The sequence below is a fragment of the Chionomys nivalis genome, chromosome X, assembly GCF_950005125.1.
Source record: "Chionomys nivalis chromosome X, mChiNiv1.1, whole genome shotgun sequence".
Taxonomy (NCBI): Eukaryota; Metazoa; Chordata; class Mammalia; order Rodentia; family Cricetidae; genus Chionomys; species Chionomys nivalis.
In genome coordinates this window covers 77,014,056-77,039,706 of record NC_080112.1, presented here as the reverse complement: position 1 = coordinate 77,039,706, position 25,651 = coordinate 77,014,056, and the positions used below count along the sequence as shown (strand labels likewise).

At 36.5% G+C, this 25,651-nt stretch overlaps 1 protein-coding gene across 1 annotated transcript; it reads left to right on the top strand.

Annotated features, from left to right (window-relative positions):
• Nucleotides 1-17,218: 17,218 nt before the first annotated feature.
• Nucleotides 17,219-23,170, top strand: Itm2a (integral membrane protein 2A). The gene is made up of 6 exons (XM_057759981.1): nucleotides 17,219-17,500; nucleotides 20,706-20,837; nucleotides 21,108-21,305; nucleotides 21,529-21,639; nucleotides 22,146-22,296; nucleotides 22,422-23,170. The coding sequence occupies exons 1-6, from the start codon at nucleotides 17,390-17,392 to the stop codon at nucleotides 22,508-22,510; spliced, it is 792 nt and encodes a 263-aa protein (XP_057615964.1). The 5' UTR covers nucleotides 17,219-17,389; the 3' UTR covers nucleotides 22,511-23,170.
• The last annotated feature ends 2,481 nt before the right edge of the window (nucleotides 23,171-25,651 follow it).

Below are 25,651 nucleotides of genomic sequence, written 5' to 3'. Positions count from 1 at the left end.
GAGCCTTCTTCCTAGGACCCCCCCCCCCACCAATTTCTAAGTTTCATTGAATAGGAAATAAAAGCATCCAACATGGAAAGTCATTAATGGTTTTTAATGTTGAGTGATGAGTTCATGAAGTCTCATTCTCCTCATAAAAGAAGTGTCATAGGCTTCACAAAAGAAGATATGTACTATCTGAATAAGTTAACTGTATCCTGAAGAAAAAGCCAGTTATTTTTTGGTTCTTGTCTTTTCCATTCTGTGATTCAATTGCTTCTCTTGGAAACAAATCAAGGAATAATATTTGTATTCCAATGTTCCTGTGGCTAAGTCTACCCAAAGGAATGTAGAGAACTGAAGACTTTCTAGATAATTGGAAACAGCCTTGTTACTGTACGGCCATACAACCTTTTTCATCATGACTAATATTTTGCCCTTATCACATGAAATTGCAAGTAAGTGACTAAAGCACTCACTGTCTGGTAGGTGTTCCCATGAAAAATGAATATTTTGGCAAAAATTTACTCCATCTCTGTAATAAGGGGCTTCAGGATATAACTTCTTTTTCAATTTTAGGCTGTTAATTTTTAATAATTGGGGAAATAATTTTAATATTTTTATGATAAGATAAAAAGAATATATAGAAATTTCCTTGATTTTTCTGAGTACCACGTGTCTAGACTTATGGAAGACTGCATGCACTTTATACATCCAAATGAATCTTAGTTCTTCTTGATAGTTACTCTTGGACATAGTATGTTTCTGGAGTACACATTCTTCTGGGGTTGCCCTTAGTGCCTAAGTAAAACATTTCTGATGTGATCTATAGGTCAAATGATCAAAGATGGTACTGATTAGTCTAAATACACTGGCTATTCCGGGTTATGCTAAATGAATAAGAAATCAAACTTGCACATCATAGTTAAAAGTAGATGCTATTTTAAACAAATGAACTCATTGTCTTACTTGAATCGGTATATATGCTCAAGACAGGGCAACCAGCAAGTCCATGGTATCACTGTGAGCAGAGGTTGATGTGGATGGAAGAAGGAAGTAGGAGGGCAAATATATATACTTCATGTTCTTTCTGAAATAATTTTAATACCTGGAACAGGAAAGAACGCTTCTTTGATTCATTTGCTTTGTCAGTCATATGATATGCTGCACAATGTCTTTGCTAAAAGCTATCACTTCATGCCTTTGAAATGCAGGCTTAGATTTACATACAATAAAATTCAGCTGTTGGTGATTTTTAGTCTACTCAAGAGGTTATGCATTTATTACCTATTACCACTTCCTAATCTTAGAACATTTCCATTTTCCTCAAAGGAAACTCCATATTGGGTTTTTTTTTTGTAGGTTGGTATTATAACATTTATTAAAATAATGCTATGGGTTAATAGAAACAGCAAAGAACCAAAGAATTAAAATGCAAGCTATGTAAAATCCCAACTAAAACCCGAAGTGTCTAATGTATTCATTCATCAGCTAACTAAAAGCCCAAGAAAGACAAGACACCCAATATAATAAAGTACTGCAAAACAATTGGCAATTTTCAGTTATCAAAATTGTGGATTTTGCATTTTGTATCCTTTTCTCAATCAAGAAAAAAATTCTTCTGAATGTTATATAACATACATATAAAACAGGAAACTCCATATTGTATAGCAGTCAGTCTCCATCATTCCTTCTTTTCGGCTTTTGATAGCCACTATTCTACTTTTTGATTCTGTATGCCTTATTATTTACATTACTCATGAGTGGTATCACATATAATATGTGATCATTTATTGCTAACTACTTCCACCTATTATACAGTTTCAACTCACATTGAAGCCTGTAGTTCTTTTTTTGTGGCTGAATAACATTCTTTTTTGTGTGGCTAAATAACATTCTTTCAATACATGTCCAAAGAAAATATACCACATTTTGTTTATTTATTCATCAGATGATGAACATCCTAGTTAATTCTAATCTTTGACTATGTTTATGAAGAAAACTATTATGAATATTTGTATATAAGCTTTTATATTCCAGTGACATTTTGATAGCATATTATTGAAAATAAAAAGTTTAAATATATGGTTCCTTTTGGCTTACAAAAAATTCTTTTTCTTTTTGGTTTTTCAAGACAGGGTTTCTTTGTGTAGCTTTGGAGCCTGTCCTGGGACTTGCTCTTGTAGACCAAGCTGGCCTTGAACTCACAGAGATACGCCTGGCTCTACCTCCTGAGTGCTGGGATTAAAGGCATGTGCCACCATAGCCAGGCATACAAATATTCTTAATACACCTTGTATCACTTGCTATGGAAAGCAATGCTATTCATATGCAAGGCCAAGGCTAAGCCACCTCCAAAAGTTTCATGAGTATTTTAACACATGGAGAGACAAATTATGCTTCCCTAATTAACTTTTCTGTTCACTTGCAAAACCCAATCACCAATCCTAAATTCTACATATTTATTCTATCTGTATTTTCCCTTACCTTATCAGTGGATACCTCCAGTGTTGTGACCCTTTGAAAACATATGCTAGTTAAGCCATTCAGTCTGGAAACATTGAGAAGTTGAAGTGTTTTAAAATAGTCTTATAAGTTCATTTGCTTGGACTATTGAGATGACTGAGTTGCAGGATGACTTCACAGAGAAACAAACATATTCCATGAATTATGATGACATGTAAGTGGCAAACAATTTTTAAAATTGTGTTTGGTGTTTTAAACTGACATGGCCCCAAATTACAGTCACAGATGTGCAATCCAGGTTTACTGCTGATGTATTCAAACAGTTTGTGGTTGCTGTAATAATATGTGAAGATAAAGTGTTGCATTTTATAATACGTATTATAAATTGTTGTATTTATTTTGTCAAATGATCATGATTTTGAAACCAGTGGCATTGCCCTGTTCGTTATTAAGACACTGTGTCCTATGTAGTTGAGTTTAGTTATTGTGATTCCTAAGGACTTTTCTGTCAATATGTCAATGTTAGACTATCTTTTTATGGTAAATGATCTCTTTCTGGGATTATAAATATTTTTGGGAAAATTACCAGCCCTTTGAGGGACTTTCAAACAAAACGTCACCACAGGGAACAGGAGTAGATGATAAAGAATTTACTGTTAATTCAAATACTAACAATAGTCACGTGGAAGAAAGTTCTTTGTTTGGGAAAAACACGACAGCAGAAGGGGAAAGGTCATTGAACCTAGTAAAATAGAAACTTTATCTGAGTGCAGCCAAATCAGACGAGACAAAAATCTGCAGTTTGTCTGATTTGTTATGGCTCATCAACATAGTCACGGCACACAGCGGGGACCAGGAAATCCAGTCCCCACTTCACATACTCCCCAGAAAATAGCAAGTCATTTGGCTGGGCCAGCTCTATGTGAAGCAGCTGCTAGAGCCTTTCTATTGAGAAAGGATGAAAGGGATACCCTGACAATCTTGAGGTCCCAAACGTGGGGCTTAGCTGTAAAGGGGATCAGCATAACAAATTTTTTTCAGGCCATGGAGAGTGTGTGGAAAATGATTTTTAAAAAGAAATCATACTTATGGAAGTGGTAAAAAGTAAACTTGCTCTTACCTTAGTGTTTACCACAGTCGTTTCATTTATTTCTTTTGAAACATTTCACTAGAAGGTGCAGTGTGAGAGGAAACGGGTTGAGTGCACTCCCGTCGGTGTGCAGACAGGAACAAACGCTTGTCACAATAAAGACACCAGGCTTTGTGGCGTGAACAGTCATGAAACTGCTGTTACACGCGAAAGAGCTGTGGACGGTAAAGCCTGAGAAAGGGAGTTGCAGTCCCAAGAAGTTCAATTTAGTTTTAAAGCAAAAGAGTTCTATTTTGTTTCAAGAAGCAATGGAAGGATGCTTTCCACATCTTTGTCTTATTCTTTGAAGCAAGTTGCATTTCCAGCAGAATGATATGATAGCCAAAGATGGACAAGAACAAGCAGATTGAATACCCCAGGGGTTTTCAAAGTAAACCAAGGGTGAGCTGCAAGAAGGCTGCAGTGACTGTGGCATGACAGCAAATGGAAAGGAACAGATGCAAAAAGACTGTCTGAGAAGACTTGGCAGAACATGGTAGCTGATTAGACATGGGGGTGAGAAAAGGGAAGGCATTGTTTGATTTTTTTTTTAATATTCCTCCCTTCAATTGCACACAAATGCTGAATGTTGTCGGCTCTTATTATCAGTTCAGATGATTTTAAATTGTATTTTTTTTTACCCTCTGAAGGGAAATGCCTTCTGAGAAAATTAGAAACCTGCTATGACAGAAAAAATAATCAGTCACCATTCTAATGAAATATTATTATTTCTAGCTTCTTAGTGTTCATCAATTGTAAGCTGAACTCTGGCACATGTAGCAATTATACAATATTTAGCACCAAGAAAAAGAAAAGGAATTTGTATTATAAAAGTATAGATTTACAGGCTCACTTTCTTATTTTGTAGTAAATAAAACCAAAGCCATAATAGGGCCTTTGACGGGGACTTTACTGCTTGAATTTTTTCAAAGTAGTGTATTTGGTAAAACTCATTTACTTATAATGTTTGCTTCCACAGTTCTCTTCCACTCTTACTGGGAGTGACAATATGCAATGTGACAGTTTCCTCAGCAAACAGCATGGAACTTAGCCAAGGAGTGTATTTCATGATGAATGTGGTCCTGGTTTCTCCTAGAAATGTTATCACATCATATATCAGTTTTATGTCAAGTGTTCTGAAGCATTTTTTATAGTCTTTTCATTCTGTATGTTGGGGCCTCTCATCTTGAGACCTTTTTAAAAATATGACCAAAGGGCATTTAACGAGATTTATAAAACTTCTTTAATGGATCATGCATGAAAATTGAAATATGTAAACCAAATTGTTTATTCATGTGTAAATTGCTGTTGCAAATCAATCTGTAGACACACAGACAATGAAACAACTGTGTTTTAATATATCTAACTTATGTGTTCAATTAGTGTCACATATTAACAAAGCTTAGGAACATGCCCTCGGGGCCAAGGTGGACAAGTCCCAGGCTGGTTTCTCGGGATCACCAGACTAACAGGTCGTTCTAACCTACACAGAAGGACAGCAGGTCCTGTGAAAATGGAGGGCGAATGGAAGGCATCCAGGGGGAGGAAAGACTGGGAAAAACCCAGATTTTTTGTTAGTGATAGCTGTAGACAGGATAATATTAGGTGGCTGTCCCATAATGATGGCTCTGTGCTTACTGTGGCCCAGTGCAAATGATCCTAGTGTGATATTGGATCAGCCTGAAGGCCAGGCTACAGATTCCGATGGCTATCCCATGCACCTGTTCATTTCCTGAGTCCAGCCAGCCTCTCGGCAACTTTTTATTTCATTTATTTAATTATTTTTTAATTTCGGTATGTGTACAGTTACAGATATCAGTCATGTGGAATGCAATGCAATTAAATAAAAAAAACCTTTAATACAGACTACAGAGTCTATTCTTCTTGATCTTTGAGGGATAGACAAAAAATTTAAAAATCAACAATTCTGTACTAAGAGAAAGGTTGGGAACGAAGAATGAGGTTATAAAAACAATTACAAGGTGGTGGCAATCATTTTCCTTGGGTGATCTGTGAAGGCATTTGTAAAAGAAGAGCCCAAGTTAAATTATCTGTAACAGCTGAAGCAGGGACAGATGCTTAACCAAAGAGTGCCTGGGCACGAGCAAAAGAGCCTTGAGATGAGGCTGAGCAAAGACGGGCTTCCAGGATCTTTTACTTGCTTCCTGATTGGGAAATTCAGGCAAGATATCCCTTTCCTGAACAGCCAGAAGGGGACTGAGCCAACCTTGAAGGTCCCTGCCAGCTCTGTGATTTTGATCCCATGAGTCCCATTCTTCTTATGTTTGTTTTCAAAAGAGAAAATCCTTCAAACATAGCTATTTTGGTAGTGCTTTTCCTGGGAAGGCACAAGTACATTAATAACAATAATCTTGTCTTTGTATGGTTTCAGGAATTTTGTTTTGGACACCAGGAACCAAGAGAACTCACAATTTGGATTTTTTTTTTTTGTTAACTAAAAGCTCTTCCCCTCAATTTCCAAATTGTACACTCATTTGATGAAAATTACATAATTATATCAATAGATAATCAGTCAATCAGCAAGGAATAAGAAGACAACAGTGATACAGGATGTCAGGTTTCTTCATTTGCTCTTTGCTGCATGCTGGAGATTGAACCTTGTTGACAGCAGGCAGGACCTCTACCATTGACCTATGTACTGAACTGATCATATTTTCTAATAGAAAATACATACTAGAAAGCAAACATTTCTTATCACTAAGCAAGCATCATTTTACCTGTGAGAAGGCCACATAATTTTGATGAGACTTAGCTTTGTTATCATAATCAAAAGGGCAGCCCATAAATACTGGGGGTGGAGGGCTAACAGCCTCAGCTTCCAAAATCTTGTCCCCGTGCCTCCAAGCATTACTTATACAATGAGCAGGGAGGACAGAGAGAACTCTACAGTTCTGATGGAGTTCTGTTCATTTTGACTTCCCAAACTACACTAAATGCAAATAAGCCACAAGTGGTAAGGCCTGAAGTCCTGTTTGGACTCCCTGTGGTTTTTTAATGAGGATTATGTACTCAAGAAAAGTATCCTATGTAATCACTAGGCAGGGTTAAGTATGGCGGGGGAAATAGGAGGGTACGTGATGATTTTTTTTCTTAAGTTTTGTTTAGCAAAAAAAAGGGAAAAGGGAGAGGAATACAATTTCGTTATGCCTCAAAGGCAACTGTTTCCTCCACCCCCACATCCCAGGGACACACTCCTCATTTTGTAATGAATTCCACCAAATAATCAATATTTACTAGGAAATATGTGCATGAAGCTCTACTGGTAAACATATGAAAAGAGGAAAACCCACCAACTTTCTGAAAAAAAATATTATTTTTTCTAAGTGAGTCACAAAGCAAAGCAGCTCATTTTATGTCTGCATTTCGTAGGGGCTTCAAGGTCAAAAACAGCATTGTGGTTCAATGAACCATCTCAAACTGCACAGTTCTGACATAGCAAATTTGCCCAGTAAGGGGAAAATTACGAAAATATTACAAGATACCTCATCCTTTTTTTCTCATTTATTTTTTTGAGAAAGGATCTCATGTAGCCCAAGCTGGCCCCCAACCTAATATGTAGCTGAGGAGGATTTAAATTTTTGATCCTCTTGCTTTCACTTCCCTGCTGATGGGAATACAGGCATGTGCTACCATGTCCAATTTCATGTGGTCCAGGGAATCAAACCCAGAGCTATATGTATATTTGCCAACTGAGGCACAACCTTAGATTGAAGGTAAAATTTCCTTGAATAAGAAATAGTATATCACAATTGCAATCACAGATTTTAATACCAGCTTATGTCAGTTGAATACTTGGTCTTATGTAAACAGAACTAATGCATAAAACAATGAAACCCAAACTAAGAGGACAGTATGTGATTACAAACAAACCCCCTGAAATCCAGGGTTTTAGCTATTCTTAGCTATGCAAAGCAGAACTTACATTCCCATTGCCTCTCCCCCACTTTGGTTTTTCTCACAAATTATGAACTTGTAAAAAGATCTTATTTTAATACTCAAAGTTACATCTCTGGAAAAGTGATTGTTTCAGTTCCGACACCACCCATTTGGACTAGAAATACATTTATCCTAGGATCCTGGATGATCTCCATCTTAAAGAAACTGTTTTGAGTCCTTAGGGCCTTTGGTCCCCACCCTATTCCTTGTCACTCTTTTCCCTCTTTATTTTTCTCAGGCAAATGAAGAGACTCTACAGTAGGCTGATTAATGTGAGTCACTAGAAAGAGCAGCATTCTCTTTCTTGGGTTATGGTATTGAACACAAGTAGCAATTACGATCGGTGTTACAGGTTGAAAGTTTCCTGCTTTCAGCAGCAATTTCAATAGCTTCTAAACTGAAAGCTCAAAAGAGCCCTTTGAATTTGTACCCTGCTTGGGATTAACAAAGTCTAATATTTGCTCTACTTTCCAGGAAAAAAGACCCACAGTAAAACAGTCAAAATTTCATATTACTACGGCCTTTTATAAAACAATTTAAGAAAAAAAGCCTTTGAGAAAGGTAGTGCTACAAAATATAACACACAGATTGGCTGTAACTATACTGCTGAGAACTGGGAGGAGAACGCTTGTAGGCTGCAACTTGCTAGCTCGAAATTTGAAAGCTTGTCTTGGACATTTTTTCTCAGGCCAAATCCAGTTGTATTTCCTCATTCCTTCCTGTGAACCCACATTTATCAGACTTCGTGAGCACAGAAGTGGTAAAGGCCTATATACCCAAGAGCAAAGCTAGTTTATCTCAATTGAAGCAATCACTGTCACTACAGTGAGAGTGTTTGTATACAAACTGCAGAGTTTAAAAGAGAGAGTAAGTGGAGGATTTCTGCCTTAGATGTCCCAAAGCTGTAGAGATTTACTGATAACTAGAAAGCTTCATGGAATTTCATTAGAGATACTGTCCACACAAACTTTCCAGTCTTTTCTTTCTTCTTTCTTCTTCCACTCCCTCTGTCCCTCTTCATCTTCCTCTTTTTCCTTCCTTTAGTTTCGTCTTTTTAGTGTATGAGCCTAAAGTTATTTTATTTTATCTTTATATTATAGGAAATCATTTTTTAATCCTACAAATTATACTTTTTCCTCAGACTCAAAAGTGATTTAATAAGTCTTGTCAATACTGGTAATTCTATTCCCTCTGTTGATGATTGATTTACAAATGAAAATGTGATATTTCTTTTTTGATCAATAACAAAATAGGAATGCTCTGAAGACCCCCAGAACTGTATTTATCAGTACTTTAAATTATCCAAAGATCAATATTGAGGTAAGGGGCATTGACTTATGTAGCTGATTTTCCTCTTGATAAATGCAGGAAGCGAAACATTGCTGCTCTATATGAAGACCAAAGAACAATATCTTGATCACTGGATTGTAAATACTTAAGCTGTTATGAAAATGAAATGTCCTCATGATCATATGTGAGATTTCTCTTAGGAACCTTTCTCGTGATCTCGTTTATAAAGTTTTATGGTCTTCATACTGGTTTACATGAAATCTCTTGGTGAGATAGAGGCCTCATATGGCAACTAGAGATCATATTTTCAGACTGTTACTAATGGTATATGATACGGGTGGTGAAAGGCAAGGGACACCTGTTATATTCTGAGACAGCATGATGCCGTAGATGGAATACAGAGCTTAGAATTCAGAGATCTCTGCTACAGCCTTGGTTCTGCTGCATATTAGTTGTATGACTTTGGGCAAGTCTGAACTCCTGGGAACCTTAAGTATTTCATGTACCAAAAGAAGCTGAATGATGTTTGTACAAAGTGATACAGATGCTTTATAGGATGAAATTTATTGAGTTTTCCCAGTCTAATGCCATTTTATAAAGATGGAATATAGTGTGACTATCGTAAATGACTTTAAATGATTTTAACACAGGTATTACCTATTAATATTTATGTATTTTCTATATAGCACAAATCTGTGAATATACACAAGAAGCTTAGTGGAGTAAGAAATAAAACAATATAAGCAATATAATTCCCCTCAAATTTATATATACTGTCTCTGTCTCTTTAAAGAGAAAGGACCATCAAAACTAAATTCAGTCAACTTTGTTGTCTCCTCATTGTAACAGGAAATGATTTAAAAGCTTTCAAAATTCAAAAGGACATTAGATATTAACTGATAGAGGTAAAAGAGATATATATGAATTGACTATAGCCCAAAACAATACTTAAAATCGTATCATCATTCAAACCTAAGACATTTTTTCTTCACAAAAATGAATTTCAGAATCATTTTAATCCCTATGGAAGCAAAATGGCCTACATTTGTTCCTTTAAAATTTTCCTCTATCTCCCACTTGGCAAGCTCAAATAACACACAAATACACTTTCATAAAGTGAGCACAAAAATTAAGCTGATACTAAGAATTGTGTCAATAGTGCTCCAGTCTAATGTGAATTATGTGAGAGAAAAAATTTTATCATCATGTGATATACTATTAGTATACAAAATGAAACGTGAAATGAATATGCTTTGAAAGTTTGCAGTTAAAACCACTTTGAATGTTCATGATGGCAGTGTGACCTAGAAAAACCAAAGTCATGAGAATATGGTCACTAAAACAAACACAGAATCACATATACACCTGCACATAGAGCCTGAAAGGAGGGCAAAGAGACAGAGAAAGACAGAAGTCAGGGGAAAGAAGGACAAAGACAGTGAAAACAAATTCGACACTTAGTTGACTTGGCTGGTACTCCAGTCTGGTTCTCAAATGTTTTCCTAAGATGTATTCCTGTTAGTATTCAACCTGCTGCACTGTTAGAAAGCAAGGGAATCATTATGAGATGAGGTGCATTGGAAAGAATTGAGTTCATCTGATCATGTCCTGGAAGGGATTGTTATAATGATATTTCTCTGCCTCTGTCCATTCCCCTTTATCCCTGTCTCTGAATCTCCTTCCTCTGCAATGGTCAATCCCCTTTCAGTTCGAAATAAGGCACAAAAAATAGGGTCAAGTGAGTATGAACTGTAACTTGTGAAACCGTAAGCCCAAATAAATGTTGTCTCTTTCTAAGGTAGTCACACTCTTAAAATATCAGCATATATTATATTATTTGCTAACTATTTTTTTTAGTAATCATCATCTTACTTCACAATGTCATATCATTGCTTACAGTTCTTTATAATTGTTTTCCAGAAGAGCTGATAATATGGGACATTTCTATACAGACATGAACTTTCTTCCCTATGTGTACTTCAATGAGGTTCAATAGCAGTTCTTGGTATTTCTTGATTTATTCTCGAGATCTTATGTAAAGCATAAATAATATACTAATGTAACAGAATTAAATGTTTTAACACAAAAATAATCCTGAAAGGGAGACTATCTAAAGTTATCTCAGAATGAGCTATCCCATAGTTGCCTTATAAAGTTGACAGGAGTTTGAGAAGTAAGCATTTCATAATCCAAGTAATTAGAAGATGTTCTTAAATGTTAAAGGTCAAGGGATAGGATGACAGTGGAAAAGGAAAAGATCCTATTTGGAATGAATGCTGGTAGTTGTATAATTGGCTAGCTCCGTTTCTACAATTCATTATTCTAATTTTTCACTTGCTTGTGTTAACTTCAACATAAACACAATATAACAAAATCTTTCCTTCCCAAGCTATGTGGACAATATTTTTCTATAGAATTATTCTTAATATGGTTGATGATGTACAACCTTACACTTCAAAAGCAAAAATAAAAATTCTGAAACAACAATTTCCCTAACTTGAAAAATCAAGAAATATTATTGATGTCTTAGTGGAAAATAGCTGGTAATATGCCACACACTACAGTGTTCTTTTATGTACGAACTCCCATTTGCACATTCACAGAAACATGGCACCCACATTGATGTGTAAACAGAACTATTTGTGAACCTTGAATTTGAATTAGAGAAATCTCAAGCAGGATATTGCAATCATGTTCTGACTGACCATGTTCACACTGACAAAAAGTGAGGAAAAACAGTACTTGCTTGCTAAGCATGCTCTTCTGGCTTCCTTATCAAGATGGAATTATATTTTGGAATTTTGAAGTTATGGACAGATTGAGCTAATTTCAGTAAAAACTTAATTTTAAAAAGGTGATGGTGAAAACTGCATCTGAAGAATAATCAAAGTCGATTTAAAACAATTCAGAACTTTGCATTTTTTAAGACTAATCTATAAAGTAGGAACATAATATGTTGATCTAGCAACAAAACTAAATATGAAGGCCAAAGAAACATTTGGTGCAGTAATAATATGCAACTGCTTATGCTTGGCTTGAGAGGGATCAAGACTCTGAAGTTACAAGTGCCTCTCAGTGCCTCTTGGTGATGTATTATGGAGTAACAGAAACAACTGGACATTCTCAAAAGCATTCCTGAGCTAAGACTTAAGCTTCTCAATTGCATTACTCAAGACTAGAATTTCTGTAAGTTTGATCAGATAAAACACACACAGATATAGATTCGAGGCTACATTTTAAAAATTCCTCAAGACAGTTTGCAATGAGTTCACAGTTCTTACACAATTTGGGAAAAGGGGCCCTGAAAGAGCAAAAAATTTCCACTTAGGTTTTCACTAGCAAAAATTAAAAAATGAAAAATGATTTCTGTGAATTAAGTAGGAATTAACTTCAAGGATACAAGCTCTTCATTGGGAAAAGAAGATTAAAACTACTCATTTATGGAAATGTTGTATCACCTCCCCCTCCTTTTAAAGTAATGGCTAAGTGTTCCACGATGTCCTGGACTTGCTATGTAGCCAAAGCTGACTTTGAACTTTAGATACTCTTGAATTTACCCCCTGAGTTCTGGAACTACAAGTATATACCACCAACCTAGCATGCCTTCCTATTATCAGATCTTCCTAGTTTAGAGAGAAAACCATAAATGAAGTAGGAAAATAAGAATCTATTTATGAAAACAAGTTTCCTATGTTACTTAGATACCTCATCGGATTTACCTACAAGTGCAAAGAAATTGTGGCTCTAAAAAAAAAAGAAAAAAAAATACTGTGGCTCCTTAAAAGCTAAGCTAAGCTCCTAGAGTTATACCCAGAAATAGATGGCTGATGAGCTCTGCCTTTTGCTACTTCTCTGCTGACATAAGCAACTGAAGAATGTAGAAGCAATGTGCTTGAAAATGAGTAGCCTATAGTCAGGCATGTGGAGGCCAGGAAAGTTTTCAAATGGCTCTAAATGTAGTTAGCGCTGAATAAAATCCTAATCATGGATCTATTTTTACAATGGGAACAGGCAACATGGCCTTTGTTGAACTAGTAAATGTGTTACTTTCTCGCTTTCAACCAGCTCTCTTCTTGATTTTCTCATTTTTTTTCTAGTAGGAACAGGACAGTTGAGTGATTATTAGTATAAAATGTGGCATCAGTTCACCAGAGTTAGAATCTGACTGTAGGCAAGTTCAAAAAATTCAGTTTCCTTATCAGTGAAATGGGAGTTGATATGTCTGCTCAACAGGCTCGCAAATTGGGTCCTCAGATAGTCAGTCTAATCGCTGAGAGGTGATAGGATCATAAGGGCTAATCAGAGGGTTGATCAATTAATGGACTCATAAATTGATGAACTTTTTGGGAGGTGATAGACACTTTAGGATGTAGGCCCCAGTTTGATAAAGAAGAATAATAGACACTTTAGTGGTTCTCTCTTCTCCCAGGCCCATCTTTGAAGCTGCTTTGCATCCACCATGAGATGAACAGCTCTGTTTCTCCATACCTAACTGCCATGGTTTTCCAACACTCTGTGGGTCCAGAAACAAGAAAACCAGTCAACCATGGAATATAATTTTTGAAACTCTGAACCCAAATCATTCTCTCTTCCGTAAAATATTAAAGACCCTGGGAAAAAATTAAAGGTTTTTAGCTGAGAAATTCCAATTTTAGTGTGTTCGGTGAATTTATCCTATTATTGTCAAGCTTGCCATCAATCTGTGATTTTCGTATCATTCAAAAGCGAAACCATTTTTCTTATTGTTTCTCCTATATATGACTTATTCCAGCACTGGGTGATTAAAGTGACTCCTTAATTTCTTTAGAAGTTGTGTCTTCCTTTTGGTATATCCATCTTCAACATGATGCACTGTGTCTCTCCTGGGATATATAAGAATGCCACCCAACTGGTTTCTTAACACACAACCTGTTAAATTAATTTTCCTACGGTTTTGGATATAAAACTACCGCAGTTAAGGTAGGGATTAGTGCAGTCACATCAGCATTGGCTATAGATGGAATTGTGCCACTGTTTTGTAGACTTGCTACATCCCCCTGTGTAGTTAATAGAGTTGCTGTGTCTTGCTATGCGACAAATACTGAGGGACTCATGAAACATAACCATCTATGCAATGAGAATGTATTTTACAAAGGAAAAGCAACATTTGTTTTCTTCATTCTCATATTCCTATTGTAATGACAGTGTAGGGCATGTACTAAATCCTCAGTGAGCATTGCATGAAGGAGTAAATGAGATAATGAGTGGAATTGTATCACAGATGCCTCTAATAACCAACATAGTGGATTGGATGTGTAGTGACCAGAAGATGATTCAAAGAGAGTTGACATTGTTACTTGACATCCAATTGCATGCTATGTTCCATTCAGTTCAAGTTGTGTTAATTCAGTCATCCTTTGGCATGTGTGAACAGGGAACTCATTTATAAACTTGAATAGTGTGCATTCAGACATGATTAACAATGTGAGCTGGAAGCAGCATGGCAGCCAGATCCCCTACAGTTTCTAAAGGCAAGAAAGTTGAGAAATTTATGTAAAGAAACAAGAAGTTGCTTCTGCAAAGGAGACAATTCAAAATAGAGCTTAGTCAATGTGCACCGGTTTTAGTAGACAGAAATGTGTTTACTGGTAAGCAAGTTGCAGCATATGTTTTAAAGTTTTAAAAAATGCAGGAAAAATTTCTTGAAATAAACAAATGGTTGTTAAATTGCTAAATGTTATTGCTAAAATATGATTCCAAAACACACACCAAATCCCTACCCCATATACATAAGTATATAACATATATGTACATATGCATAAATACACACATTATATAAATTATATATATATATATATATATATATATATATATATATATATACACACAGAGAGTGTGGAGGGGTGGAGGAAGGTAGAGGGAGAGAGACACACACAAAGTCATAGACTGTGATATATATATAGTGAACGAGGAAGGAGGTAATAGTGGTATCTGATAAATTGACACTGTCTGCTTTACATATTGGCAACAGCAGCAAAGCTCCTTCGCGGAGTGTTGATGGCATTCTGAAAATGGAGCATGGCACTAACAAATAAGAGTTGGTGGCTAAAAGACAAGACCTCCTGAGTAAATTAGGAGCATGGGGACCATGGGAGAAGGTTGAAGGGGAGGAGAGAGGGAGGGAGGGGAGCAGAGAAAAATGTATAACTCAATAAAATCAATAATAATAATAATAAAAGAAATGGTGGCTAAATTATTCAAAAGAAGTCATATGTCAACATATGTGACTATGCTTAGGAGTTTAGTTTTGTACAGGAAGACCTACCTCTAGACAATGAGGTTGCTTAGGAGTTCTCAAAGGAAAAAAAAATTTATTTATTTATTTATTTATTAAAGATTTCTGCCTTCTCCCCGCCACCACCTCCCATTTTCCTCCCCCTCCCCCATCAAGTCCCCAATTTTAAGAGGTCGGAAATAAGTAAGTTCCATAAGCTTGAAATGCGAATATGCTGCAGACTGGAATGAAGTCCTAGAGTAACCAACCATGCCATTTTCTCTTTTCCGAATAGTAGAAAAAAAATGTCTTTCTACATCCTCATTCCTGGGAATAGCACAAGGGAGGTAAGTGAAGCCCCAGGAGACCAGGTAGGTTGCCTAACACTCTATGCTAAGCAAGTGATCACATGTTCCCTTTGGGAGCTAGCAGAGATTCTCTTTTCTGAACAAGTGGAAAAAATTCCTGCTCCTCCTGCCTTTCCACATCTCAGGAAAGACAATAATATCTGCTATGAGATCCAGCAGCTTGCACTTAGGAGATAACTGTGTCGAAATAGTAAGAGTTCACCCATGCAGGCGCTGTGGGTCAGGGAAGTGCAGATGCTAAGGGCTCATAAAGGTCATTCCCAACAGAGGGCAACTAGAAAGAGCCAGACTGGGAAAACTGAGGTTTTGCTCTACCTAAACCAAGGGTTGCCTGGCAAACATTGAATTACAAAGGCAGACTTAAATAAAAAAGTGAAAGAGTCTACAATGCCAGTGTTTCTAAGTAAACTCAAATGCCCCACTTATACAGTCCTGACCGTGTTCAAGGCACAGGCACTGTTCCCTCCATCCAGCTTCTCATCTGTGACCTAACAGAGGATATGAACTCTGTCTTTGCAAAGCCCCCACAGTCAAGACGGGAAAGGGCTTCAGAGACAAAACAATCTCCATGGGAAAAACTCCAATTTAGAATTTCTTGGATAGAAGGGACACAACTCAGCATATTCATGACTGTTGGGTCAAGTTGATGAGTAGGTGGGGAATTCTCTAGTAAAACGGTGTTTTGTTTTGTTTTGTTGGGGCTTTGTTTCATATCGCTCCCTTCATACAACAGACCTCTATTCTGTTTTATGTAGCCCAACTATTTATAACTTCTCTATCACCAGCTCTAAATCACCAACCATCGCAGTTTGAATTTCACTAGTTAGGTTGTGTCTGTGTCTAGGAGACCTGATTGAAGAAACAGGTTAACTATACTAGATGAATATGGATGTAAATGTTCGATAATGCATTGTTACCTAGTCCCTCTGAAGTTATTTATTTTACTCTACAAGGGCTGCACCAGCATCTGGTTCCACTGTGTAGGCCCTACCTTCTTAAATACATAGGTGCACACACCCTTGCTTTTTTTCCTGCTGGTTATGCAGCTGGTGGCTGAAGAGAAACAGGCTCTGGACAAAGACTTTCCTCTGGCTATCCCGGCCAGGGAGAAAGAAAAGATCTGGGTTATTTCACGGATTCATTAGGAATGAGCTTCCCACCCTCCCTCCTCTGTATCTCATCATGTTCTGTCTGCAAAATGCGGAGTTAGGGAGACAAAAGCCCCGCCGTCTCTCTCATCTAACATTACTTTAAGTAGGAAAGTTAAAATTATAAGAGAAAACAAAAATCATGGAAGAAAACCAGTGTTGGGTGGAAAGAAGCAAGCAACTACAAACTAGCTTCTAGGTGTTCTTTAAACGGAAGATGTTATAAAGGTGTAGAACAGTCGGGAAACTGTGCTCTCTGGCCTTGGTGGGTTGTAGAACTGAGAAACCTTGGGTTGGCGCCAAGTTAACAGTCCTAGGCCCCGCAGGGGGCCAGGCCCAAGTTTTGGAAAACAGAGTCAAAGTCAGGGGCTATTGTGGTCCAGACAGAAGCAGAAAGACACGACAGGCAGGTTTCCTTCCTGCCTCGCTCTTATCTGAGGGTGCAGAAGGCAGAAGCATGCCTGGGGTGCAGGTGAGGCTTGTCTACCCTAAGCGGGCCATCGGCTCCAGTTCCCCTCGCTTCCCAACTAACAGCTTCCCACCCCCACTCGTTTCCACTCCAGGGCTCTGGCCCCCTCCCGCTCCTCCCTCAGCACCTCCCCGGCCCCGCCCACGCTCTCCCACTCGGCCTGAGACTGCGTCATAAGTAGCCCCGGACCTGAGCCTGCGGCAGCCTGTGGAAGGAAGACAAGGAGAAAGTTAAGTGCAGCTTGGACGGAACGCGATCCCCTCCTCTTCCAACCTGCAGCCCAGGATACTGATTCGAGCCGCGCCTTACCGCGCAGCCCGAAGATTCACCATGGTGAAGATCGCCTTCAATACCCCCACGGCCGTGCAAAAGGAGGAGGCGCGGCAAGATGTGGAGGCACTCGTGAGCCGCACCGTCCGAGCTCAGATCCTGACGGGCAAGGTAGTTTCTACTTGGCCTAGGTCGGCCTGCTGGAGTTTGGGAATGGGGAGAGAAGGGAGGGTATACAGGTGCAGAGGTCAAAATATTAGCTGTCCCGTAGTCCTCGAGTTCCAGGCAGGCCAACTGTAAATTGCATGGGCCACCTTTTACTCCGTTTCGACTCATGCCCCTCTGCATCCTTACAATTCCATCCCTTAACACCACCTATCCCAGGAAATTGTTGGAAGGAGTTTGAAGAAATTCCTCCATGTCATTTTGTTCTGGGAAATGGGTTATGGAATTAGCAGAGACACAATTATAGCTACAGGGAATGAGCAGCCACATGGGGTGAGCAAGGGCAAGAGACTTAACTGTTCTTTCTTTACTTTTGACTTGAGTGAAATTATGTGAATCTGTATCTTTGTAGGATTGCTGATTTGGGAAACAAGGGGCGGCCTTAACTTCAAGCTGTATGGGCTGGGGCAAGTGTGTGTGTCTGTACAACAAATACACACACACACACATTTGTGTGTATTTTTAGGTAGACACTGTTAACGGTTAGGTAATGGAACTGTCAAAAACATATATTGCATTTAATTCTTGGCCAAAGTCTTGTAAAAATAAATTTTGAGATACTCTTTCTTTTTTCTTTTGGTTGTTATTTCTTCTTGAGCAACATCCCACTCCCCTCTTACAGATGTCTGAAGCATTTCCAATGTTGCAATTTAAACAGCTCATTTTCCATACACTGGAGAGGTTCTCTCTTCCCAGGTTGTTTATCTAGTTCAATATATATATATTTCTTTTAAGAACCAACAGCGTTTGGAGTGTTGATAAACTATCATTTTTTTTCCTCAGTAAAATCTCAGTCTTAAAAGGCGACCATATTTTCTTCTGCATCTATGGATTCTGCAGGAATGGGACTTGATCTGCCCTAACTTGTCCTGTTGTCTTTAGAAAGTTTTCCCTTTTAGGTTTAGAGTGGCTATTTGAAAAGCGTTTTGAGCGAGCTGTGAGTTCATGTAGTAAAATGTAATTATACATACAGTTTGAGATGTTAATGCACTGCTGCAGAACTTCCCTCGTGGAAACTTTCAATATTGAACGCTGCAATCAAACTAGCTTTTGTGTATCACACATTCTGGAACTCAAAAGCAACACCCCCTTGCATTGTTGAGGTTTTAATTAAATGACAGAAGGTCAAATATGTAGTTGTCTTCCTACTAACTTTATAAATGAACCATGGCCAGATTTGAGGGGAGGTCTAACTAGATGCCAGTAGTTAAAAATAGCCACACAGTAATCCTTTTTTCCCCTCACCACCAAAAAACTTCATGAGTTGTAGAAAGATTCAATTAATATGTAATGCTTTGGCCAGTCCTGTGGTGAGATGAGGAATAAATAAAAACAAATATCTCCTCTTTGATTTTATTTCTTTGTTAGGCTTTAGAGAAGCCGCAAAAGAACCCTAGCTTGGCCTCTTTGACAATACTACTTGCCATATCACATTGCGATACAGGGATTAGGCCTGATCAACAGAGATTGAACACGTTGAACTCATATTGGCAAATGATATGCAGTAACTTTTAAAATACACTTTGAAAAGAAATTAGCTATGATAATTGATTCATTCAATTACATTGAATTCCAACAGTGTTAAATGAAAACAAAAGAAATCCTTATTCTTACTGACCAGGCGTGTCTAGCTAAACCAAGACCCACATACTTTAGCCATGCTTAATGATAAACTTCCTGAATTATTGGAAAAGAGAAATGAAGTTACAGTACAAATTGTTCTTCTGTCTCAGTAATAAGAAAAAAATTCATTCCTCAAAGAATTTCAAATTAAGCTATTATGTGCTTTTTAGCAAGTCATTTCATCTTTCTGTGCCTAAATTTAATTATCTAAAATATGCCTTCTAAGAACCCACAACTGTATTACAGTAATTAATAGTCAAAATTTAAAATTTGATTTCTGTACTGCTAAATATTAGTTTAGATTTTTAATGAAAACAATTAAGGTATTTCAGTATGTGTTGAATATAATTGATTAAATAAGCTTAATTAAATTATTAAGAAAATATAAATTTCAAATTTTGACCTTTAAAAAATATATTTATTTTGTGAACAAAAGTTATCAAATGATTCTCTACCCTTCCTTTTTTGCACATTAACATACATTTTTCACCAAATTGTCTTATGATCAGTTAAATGTCCAAAACAGCAATTTCATGAAAAATTCTAATGGTAGACAAACTAAAATAATTTTTAATACCAACTTGTATTGTCAGGGCTGAGATTTGCTGCGTTCACTTATTCTCTTGCTGAGTAATAATGTGGCTGAGGGGTATATTGTGACATGAAAATTGAAAATAGTAGGCCTTTTGGTTCCATGCCCTATGGAGGGTGCAGTTAATCAGTTACTTTTTGTTTTGAATTTTTCTTTAGAATCCGTCAGCAAATTATTGATTTGACAGAACGTTTAAATCACTGCTTCACAAACAGCTCTGTATGTAGCAAATCCTCTGCTTTTAAATCTAGCGTTTATGCTAGGACTTGGAAAATAGCATTATTGCAGTATATAGACTAATGGACAATACCAGGAAGCTTTATACTTAATAATAAAGTTAGGAATATTAGAAAATATATAATTAACATCAATTAATTTCTAAAATGAAATAATTCCTTTCTAACTTGACAATAAAGCTTCTTGAAAAGTAGCCAACGAATTGAAGGTTACTAGCACTCCTTTAAGCTGATAAATTGATTTCAAAGCAAGTAGCAAAGTGTCTATTTCTATAGACTAAAAAGCCAGTGTTTATAAAACTATGACTAGTTTCAATTATTTAAAGAACATACTTTTTAGAGACAACCTGCACTATATCATATCTAGTTAAAAATACTCTTTATCCATTAAACATTTGTTTGAAAAGTAGAACTATATTAAGTATTTTTAATAAAAATATGTCATTCTATAAATTAATGGTTATTTTAACATTCTACAAGTACATATTTTAAAATAACATATCTATATTTAATTTTGAAAATGCTAGAAGGAAGGCTAGTGTTAGTGGAGATATTCTATATATATTAGCATCAGAAACTGTCTTCAAATGACTTTAGATTAGTTTGTTTTCAAAATATTTTGCTTTTCAGGGGTGATAAGTTGCACACAGAAGCAACTGTCTAAAAATATTATCTTTTTAATTTTGTTTCTAATCAATAGGAGCTCAGAGTTGCCACACAGGAGAAAGATGGCTCTTCTGGAAGATGCATGCTTACTCTCCTAGGCCTCTCATTCATCTTGGCTGGGCTGATTGTGGGTGGAGCTTGCATTTACAAGTACTTCATGCCTAAGGTAATAATTATAGCTCTTACTATTTGGAATTACTAATTGCCATGTATTTCATTAGCAACCTAAATAATTATGCGTGGTAACCAGAGAAATGAAGACTTGAGGAATGTTTTCAATTACTTTTCACTCTCTGCCATTGCTTAGGTTTCATAATGCTGTAACAAACAAGTCTCAGGTTAACACAGTACAATAAATTGACATGAGTGTAAGAGACAATTCAGGTGTCATGGCGATGAATATTGCAAAGTCTTAAACTTCCCTTTTGTCTCTTAGAGCACCATTTACCACGGTGAGATGTGCTTCTTTGATTCTGAAGATCCTGTAAATTCCCTCCATGGAGGAGAGCCATATTTCCTGCCTGTGACCGAGGAGGCTGATATCCGTGAGGACGACAACATTGCAATCATTGATGTGCCCGTTCCCAGTTTCTCAGATAGTGACCCTGCGGCAATTATCCATGACTTTGAGAAGGTGGATTTTTCTTTCTTGCAGCTATTCAAAACTTTTCTGTAGTCCTTCTTCACTGAAAGGCAATGAATTTATTCATAAATGAACACCCTTTTGGAGCCAAATCTTTTCATTGTGTTGTTGTTGGGTAGGCATAGTAAATTTTCAAAAAAGATCTGGCTGTTTGTTCTGATGGTATGTGAAAATCTGAAGTATTAATACACATCGTTTTTCACCTCCCCAACAGGGAATGACTGCTTACCTGGACTTGCTTTTGGGAAATTGTTATCTGATGCCCCTCAATACTTCCATTGTTATGACTCCAAAGAATCTGGTGGAGCTTTTTGGCAAACTGGCAGTATGTATTTCAGAGATCATTTTTTTCTTATAAGCACTTCCAAATAATTTTGCTTCATTATTCAAAAAAGTTAATGAATTGGGCCAGACATTCCATCTCATTGAAATATTTTTTAATGAAAAGTGTAATCTGTGCCAGAATAGATGGAACTGAGGTATTTTATGTTAAGCAATGTAAGCCAGAAAGACAGACAAATGCTTTATGTTCTTCATATATAGAAGCTAAAAGGGTTCACCTGAACACACAACACTGATTAATAGAAGTTGAGGAGGGCAGGTATGTAGGGGGAGGTGGATAAAGGAAGGTTGGATTTCATCAATGCATGCTGTGTGTATGTGCAAATAGCACACTGAACTTGAAACTCATAAATGTATATATGTATAATAAAAATAGTATATAAATGAATTCTATTTGTAATAATGTCTATTTTTAAAAGGATGTAACTGGGAATTTTAATACTGTCTTTAAGAATTTATTGTCTTAATCTTTTTTCTTTGCACTTTTAGAGTGGCAAGTATTTGCCTCACACTTATGTGGTTCGTGAAGACCTGGTTGCTGTGGAAGAAATCCGTGATGTTAGTAACCTTGGTATTTTTATTTACCAACTTTGCAACAACCGAAAATCCTTCCGCCTTAGACGCAGAGACCTCTTGCTGGGTAGGTAATTTATTATTTTTGGGTGAGCAGAAGAGAGTGAGGGTAAACTGCATGGAAATGAGCATGTTGAAATACCTCTTCATGGACACAGACAACTAAAAAGCCATCTTTTTATGTCTTCACAGGTTTCAACAAGCGTGCCATTGACAAATGCTGGAAGATAAGACACTTCCCCAATGAATTTATTGTTGAGACCAAGATCTGTCAGGAGTGAAGAAGGGCAGATAAAGAGTATCCTTGGTAAAAGAAGTCAGCAGTTTACAGTGTGACTTTAGTAATGGGATACTCATGATATTTACTTATACATTTACTCTATTGCTTATACTGGAAACGGAAGGGGGGTAGAAAACTACTAACCACTGCAAACCATTGTCCAATTCAAGTTTAATTGACATCGCTTGCTGTTTGCAACAAATTAAATGATTATCCTTTTTTTGAATTTATAGGGTTTAGATTCTGAAAGCAGCATGAATATGTCATCTAACATCCTGACAAAGTCCATCCTCTGGTTTTATTTAAAGCAAGCTCTTGATAAAATCATATGGATAGAACATGCTTTAAATTTAAAATATTTCAAGTTGTTTTTGACATTTTTGTGTGAAGCATGTCAAATCTCTTAACATTCTTTTGCTTCATTCTTCATTTTGTTCAATTCTCCTGACTTTAGAGATTACATTTTTTGCATTTCTATCAGGTGCTCTGTAATGAATCTGACTCATATGTGAACAATAGTCATGAGGAAGTAATTTTTTACGCATGTAATGATTCTTTCTCACTGATATCTGTGTTGTGAAATCCACAAAGCTGTACAGGTGCTGAATGCTGTAAGGAGTTCTGGTTGTATGAATTCTACAACCCTATAATAAAGTTTACCATATTCAATCATGTTTTATTTTCATCATTTGACAAATACTTAATGTGGAAATTATTATTTATTTGGCTTTTGGTTACAGAAATCAGACATAAAATTATGAACATAACTGTATCCATTACCACTTCTACATATTTCACAATCTCACATTTCCCCATTTTCAATCTGAATTAATTGCTTTTTAAATATCTTACAATTTTCTTGTTATGTAAATTCAACTACTTATAGAGAGTCTTCAGCTCAGAACAATTTAAGGCATTTTAATGGTTTTTCTTTTTCATAGAAACATAAACAACCATATGCAGCTATATCAGACCACCAAAGACTAACACTGAATAAGACATTGAGACTTTCTTAAGTTAAATTAATTTATTCAATGTGTGGGTATGCAACAAAATGAGTATGTGGAAGTCAGAGGACTCCTTTGTTGAATAGATTCTCCCCTTCCTCCTTGACACTTGTGCTGGGGGTGGAACTCAGGTCCTTGGATTGTAAGGCTTGTCGAGGCCTGTGCTTTAGCATCTGGAACACTGGCTCAACACTGATGATTTTTAACAATGCCACCAGCCTGACATCTTTACACATTTAGCTATGAGTATAAACTCCGCACCACATGGGCCAGTATTATAATTTCTTTTCTATTTGCTGATAGTGACTATTGCTCAATTTCTGTGGACTAAATTCCCATTCAATCGAGGGCTTTAAAGTATTATTATTTTAAAATAAAGTTAAAAACAAATCTTTAACTTTATAAATTCAGAAGCAATGTTACACACTGAAAGAAAGATATAGGAAGAGAATAAAGGTCCAATGGTTAGGAAGCAACCAGAAGTGGTTCTCAGCTGGACACAGAGAAATGCATCTGTGCAACCAGCTACTCTGGTGGCTGAGGGAGAAAATAGCCTAGGAATTTAAAATCATCATAGGCAACATACAGAAACTGTGTCTCCAAAAGAAAAAAATCAATAACAAAGACAAAAGGAAAGCCCTGGAAACAGATACAAGTAACATTATACAGATTAAACAAGTCATATTTAGGAATACACATATACAGATATGCATGAATAACAATTAGTGTAAAAAGTGGCCATGGATTTGAAGGAGGATTTGGAGGGAGGAAAGGAAAACGAAATATGTAATATTATAATCTCAAATATTTTGAAAAGACTCAGGGGGAAAAGAAAAAGTAGTGAAAAGAACTGATTCTTTAAAATAAGGAGAAGCCAGGTGGTGGTGGTGCACACCTTTAATCCCAGCACTCAGGATTCAGAGGCAGGCAGGCTGCCAGGCAGGTCTCTGTGAGTTCGAGGCCATCCTGTTCTACAGAGCGAGTTCCAGGACAGGCTCTAAAGCTCTAAAGCTATACAGAGAATCCCTGTCTTGAAAAAAAAAAAAAAAAAGAATGAGAAGGGACGAAGAGGTGGCTTAGCATTCAAGAGCACTGGTTGCTCTTTCAGGGAATCCAGTTTCGATTCCCAGCCTCCACACAGCAGCTCACAATCATCTGTGAGTACAGAGTCAGGGAATCCAATCTGGCATACTCCCTTCTTGTGGCCACCACAGGCATTAGGCACACCGGTGGTACACATGTAGGAAAACACCTATATACACAAAAATAAAACTTTATAATAGAAAGATAGGGTACAAGATTTAAAAAATAAAAAAAGAATATTTACAAAGAACTTGATGAAGTTCAACAGTCTTCTTCCAAAAATTGATTAATTATATAATATATATGCTAGATTATATAATACAGTATATATTATTTGTGTTGGAAAAAGTAAATGCATTATTTTCAAATTCTATATAATCAATACTAGATAATATAATACAATATATATTATTTATGTCAAAAAAGTAAATGCATTATTTTAAAATTTTTCATGTTTCTAGGTGAGTCACAAAAAACAATCGTTGTTTTTGTACATATTCAGTGTTGTTCCTGACACGCTAGCCCATGTGATTATATATAAGATAAATGTATCATTTTCAAAGATTCAGAGAGAATGAACCTATGTTTGCTAACAGATAAATTTGTCCAAACACTAGAGACTAGTGGGTCAAATAAAATTTATACAATGATTAATCATGATAAAAACAAATGAATGACTTCCTTTCATACCATTAGTTTTATTCCACCCACTGCACTCAGTAGCAACAGAAATATAAAGGAAATTTCGTTTTATTTGGAAGTAAATGAGAAAGCTTAGTTAAAAGACATAAAGGATTTTGTGCAACTAAAAAGAGAAGACAGAACATTAAAAAAAATCTCAAATTAATTTGTTTAACCTCATCCCAATCAAAATGACAGAAATATATAAGTTTTAGAACTTTTCAAAATTATTTTAAAGGTTTTCTAGAAGCATAAATAGTTGAGGACAGATAAATAAACAAATATAATTAGAGACAAAGATATCTTACATTAATAGCCAATGAAGCACCGCTAAACATACAATAATTCTATCAACTACTTTCACACAAGTT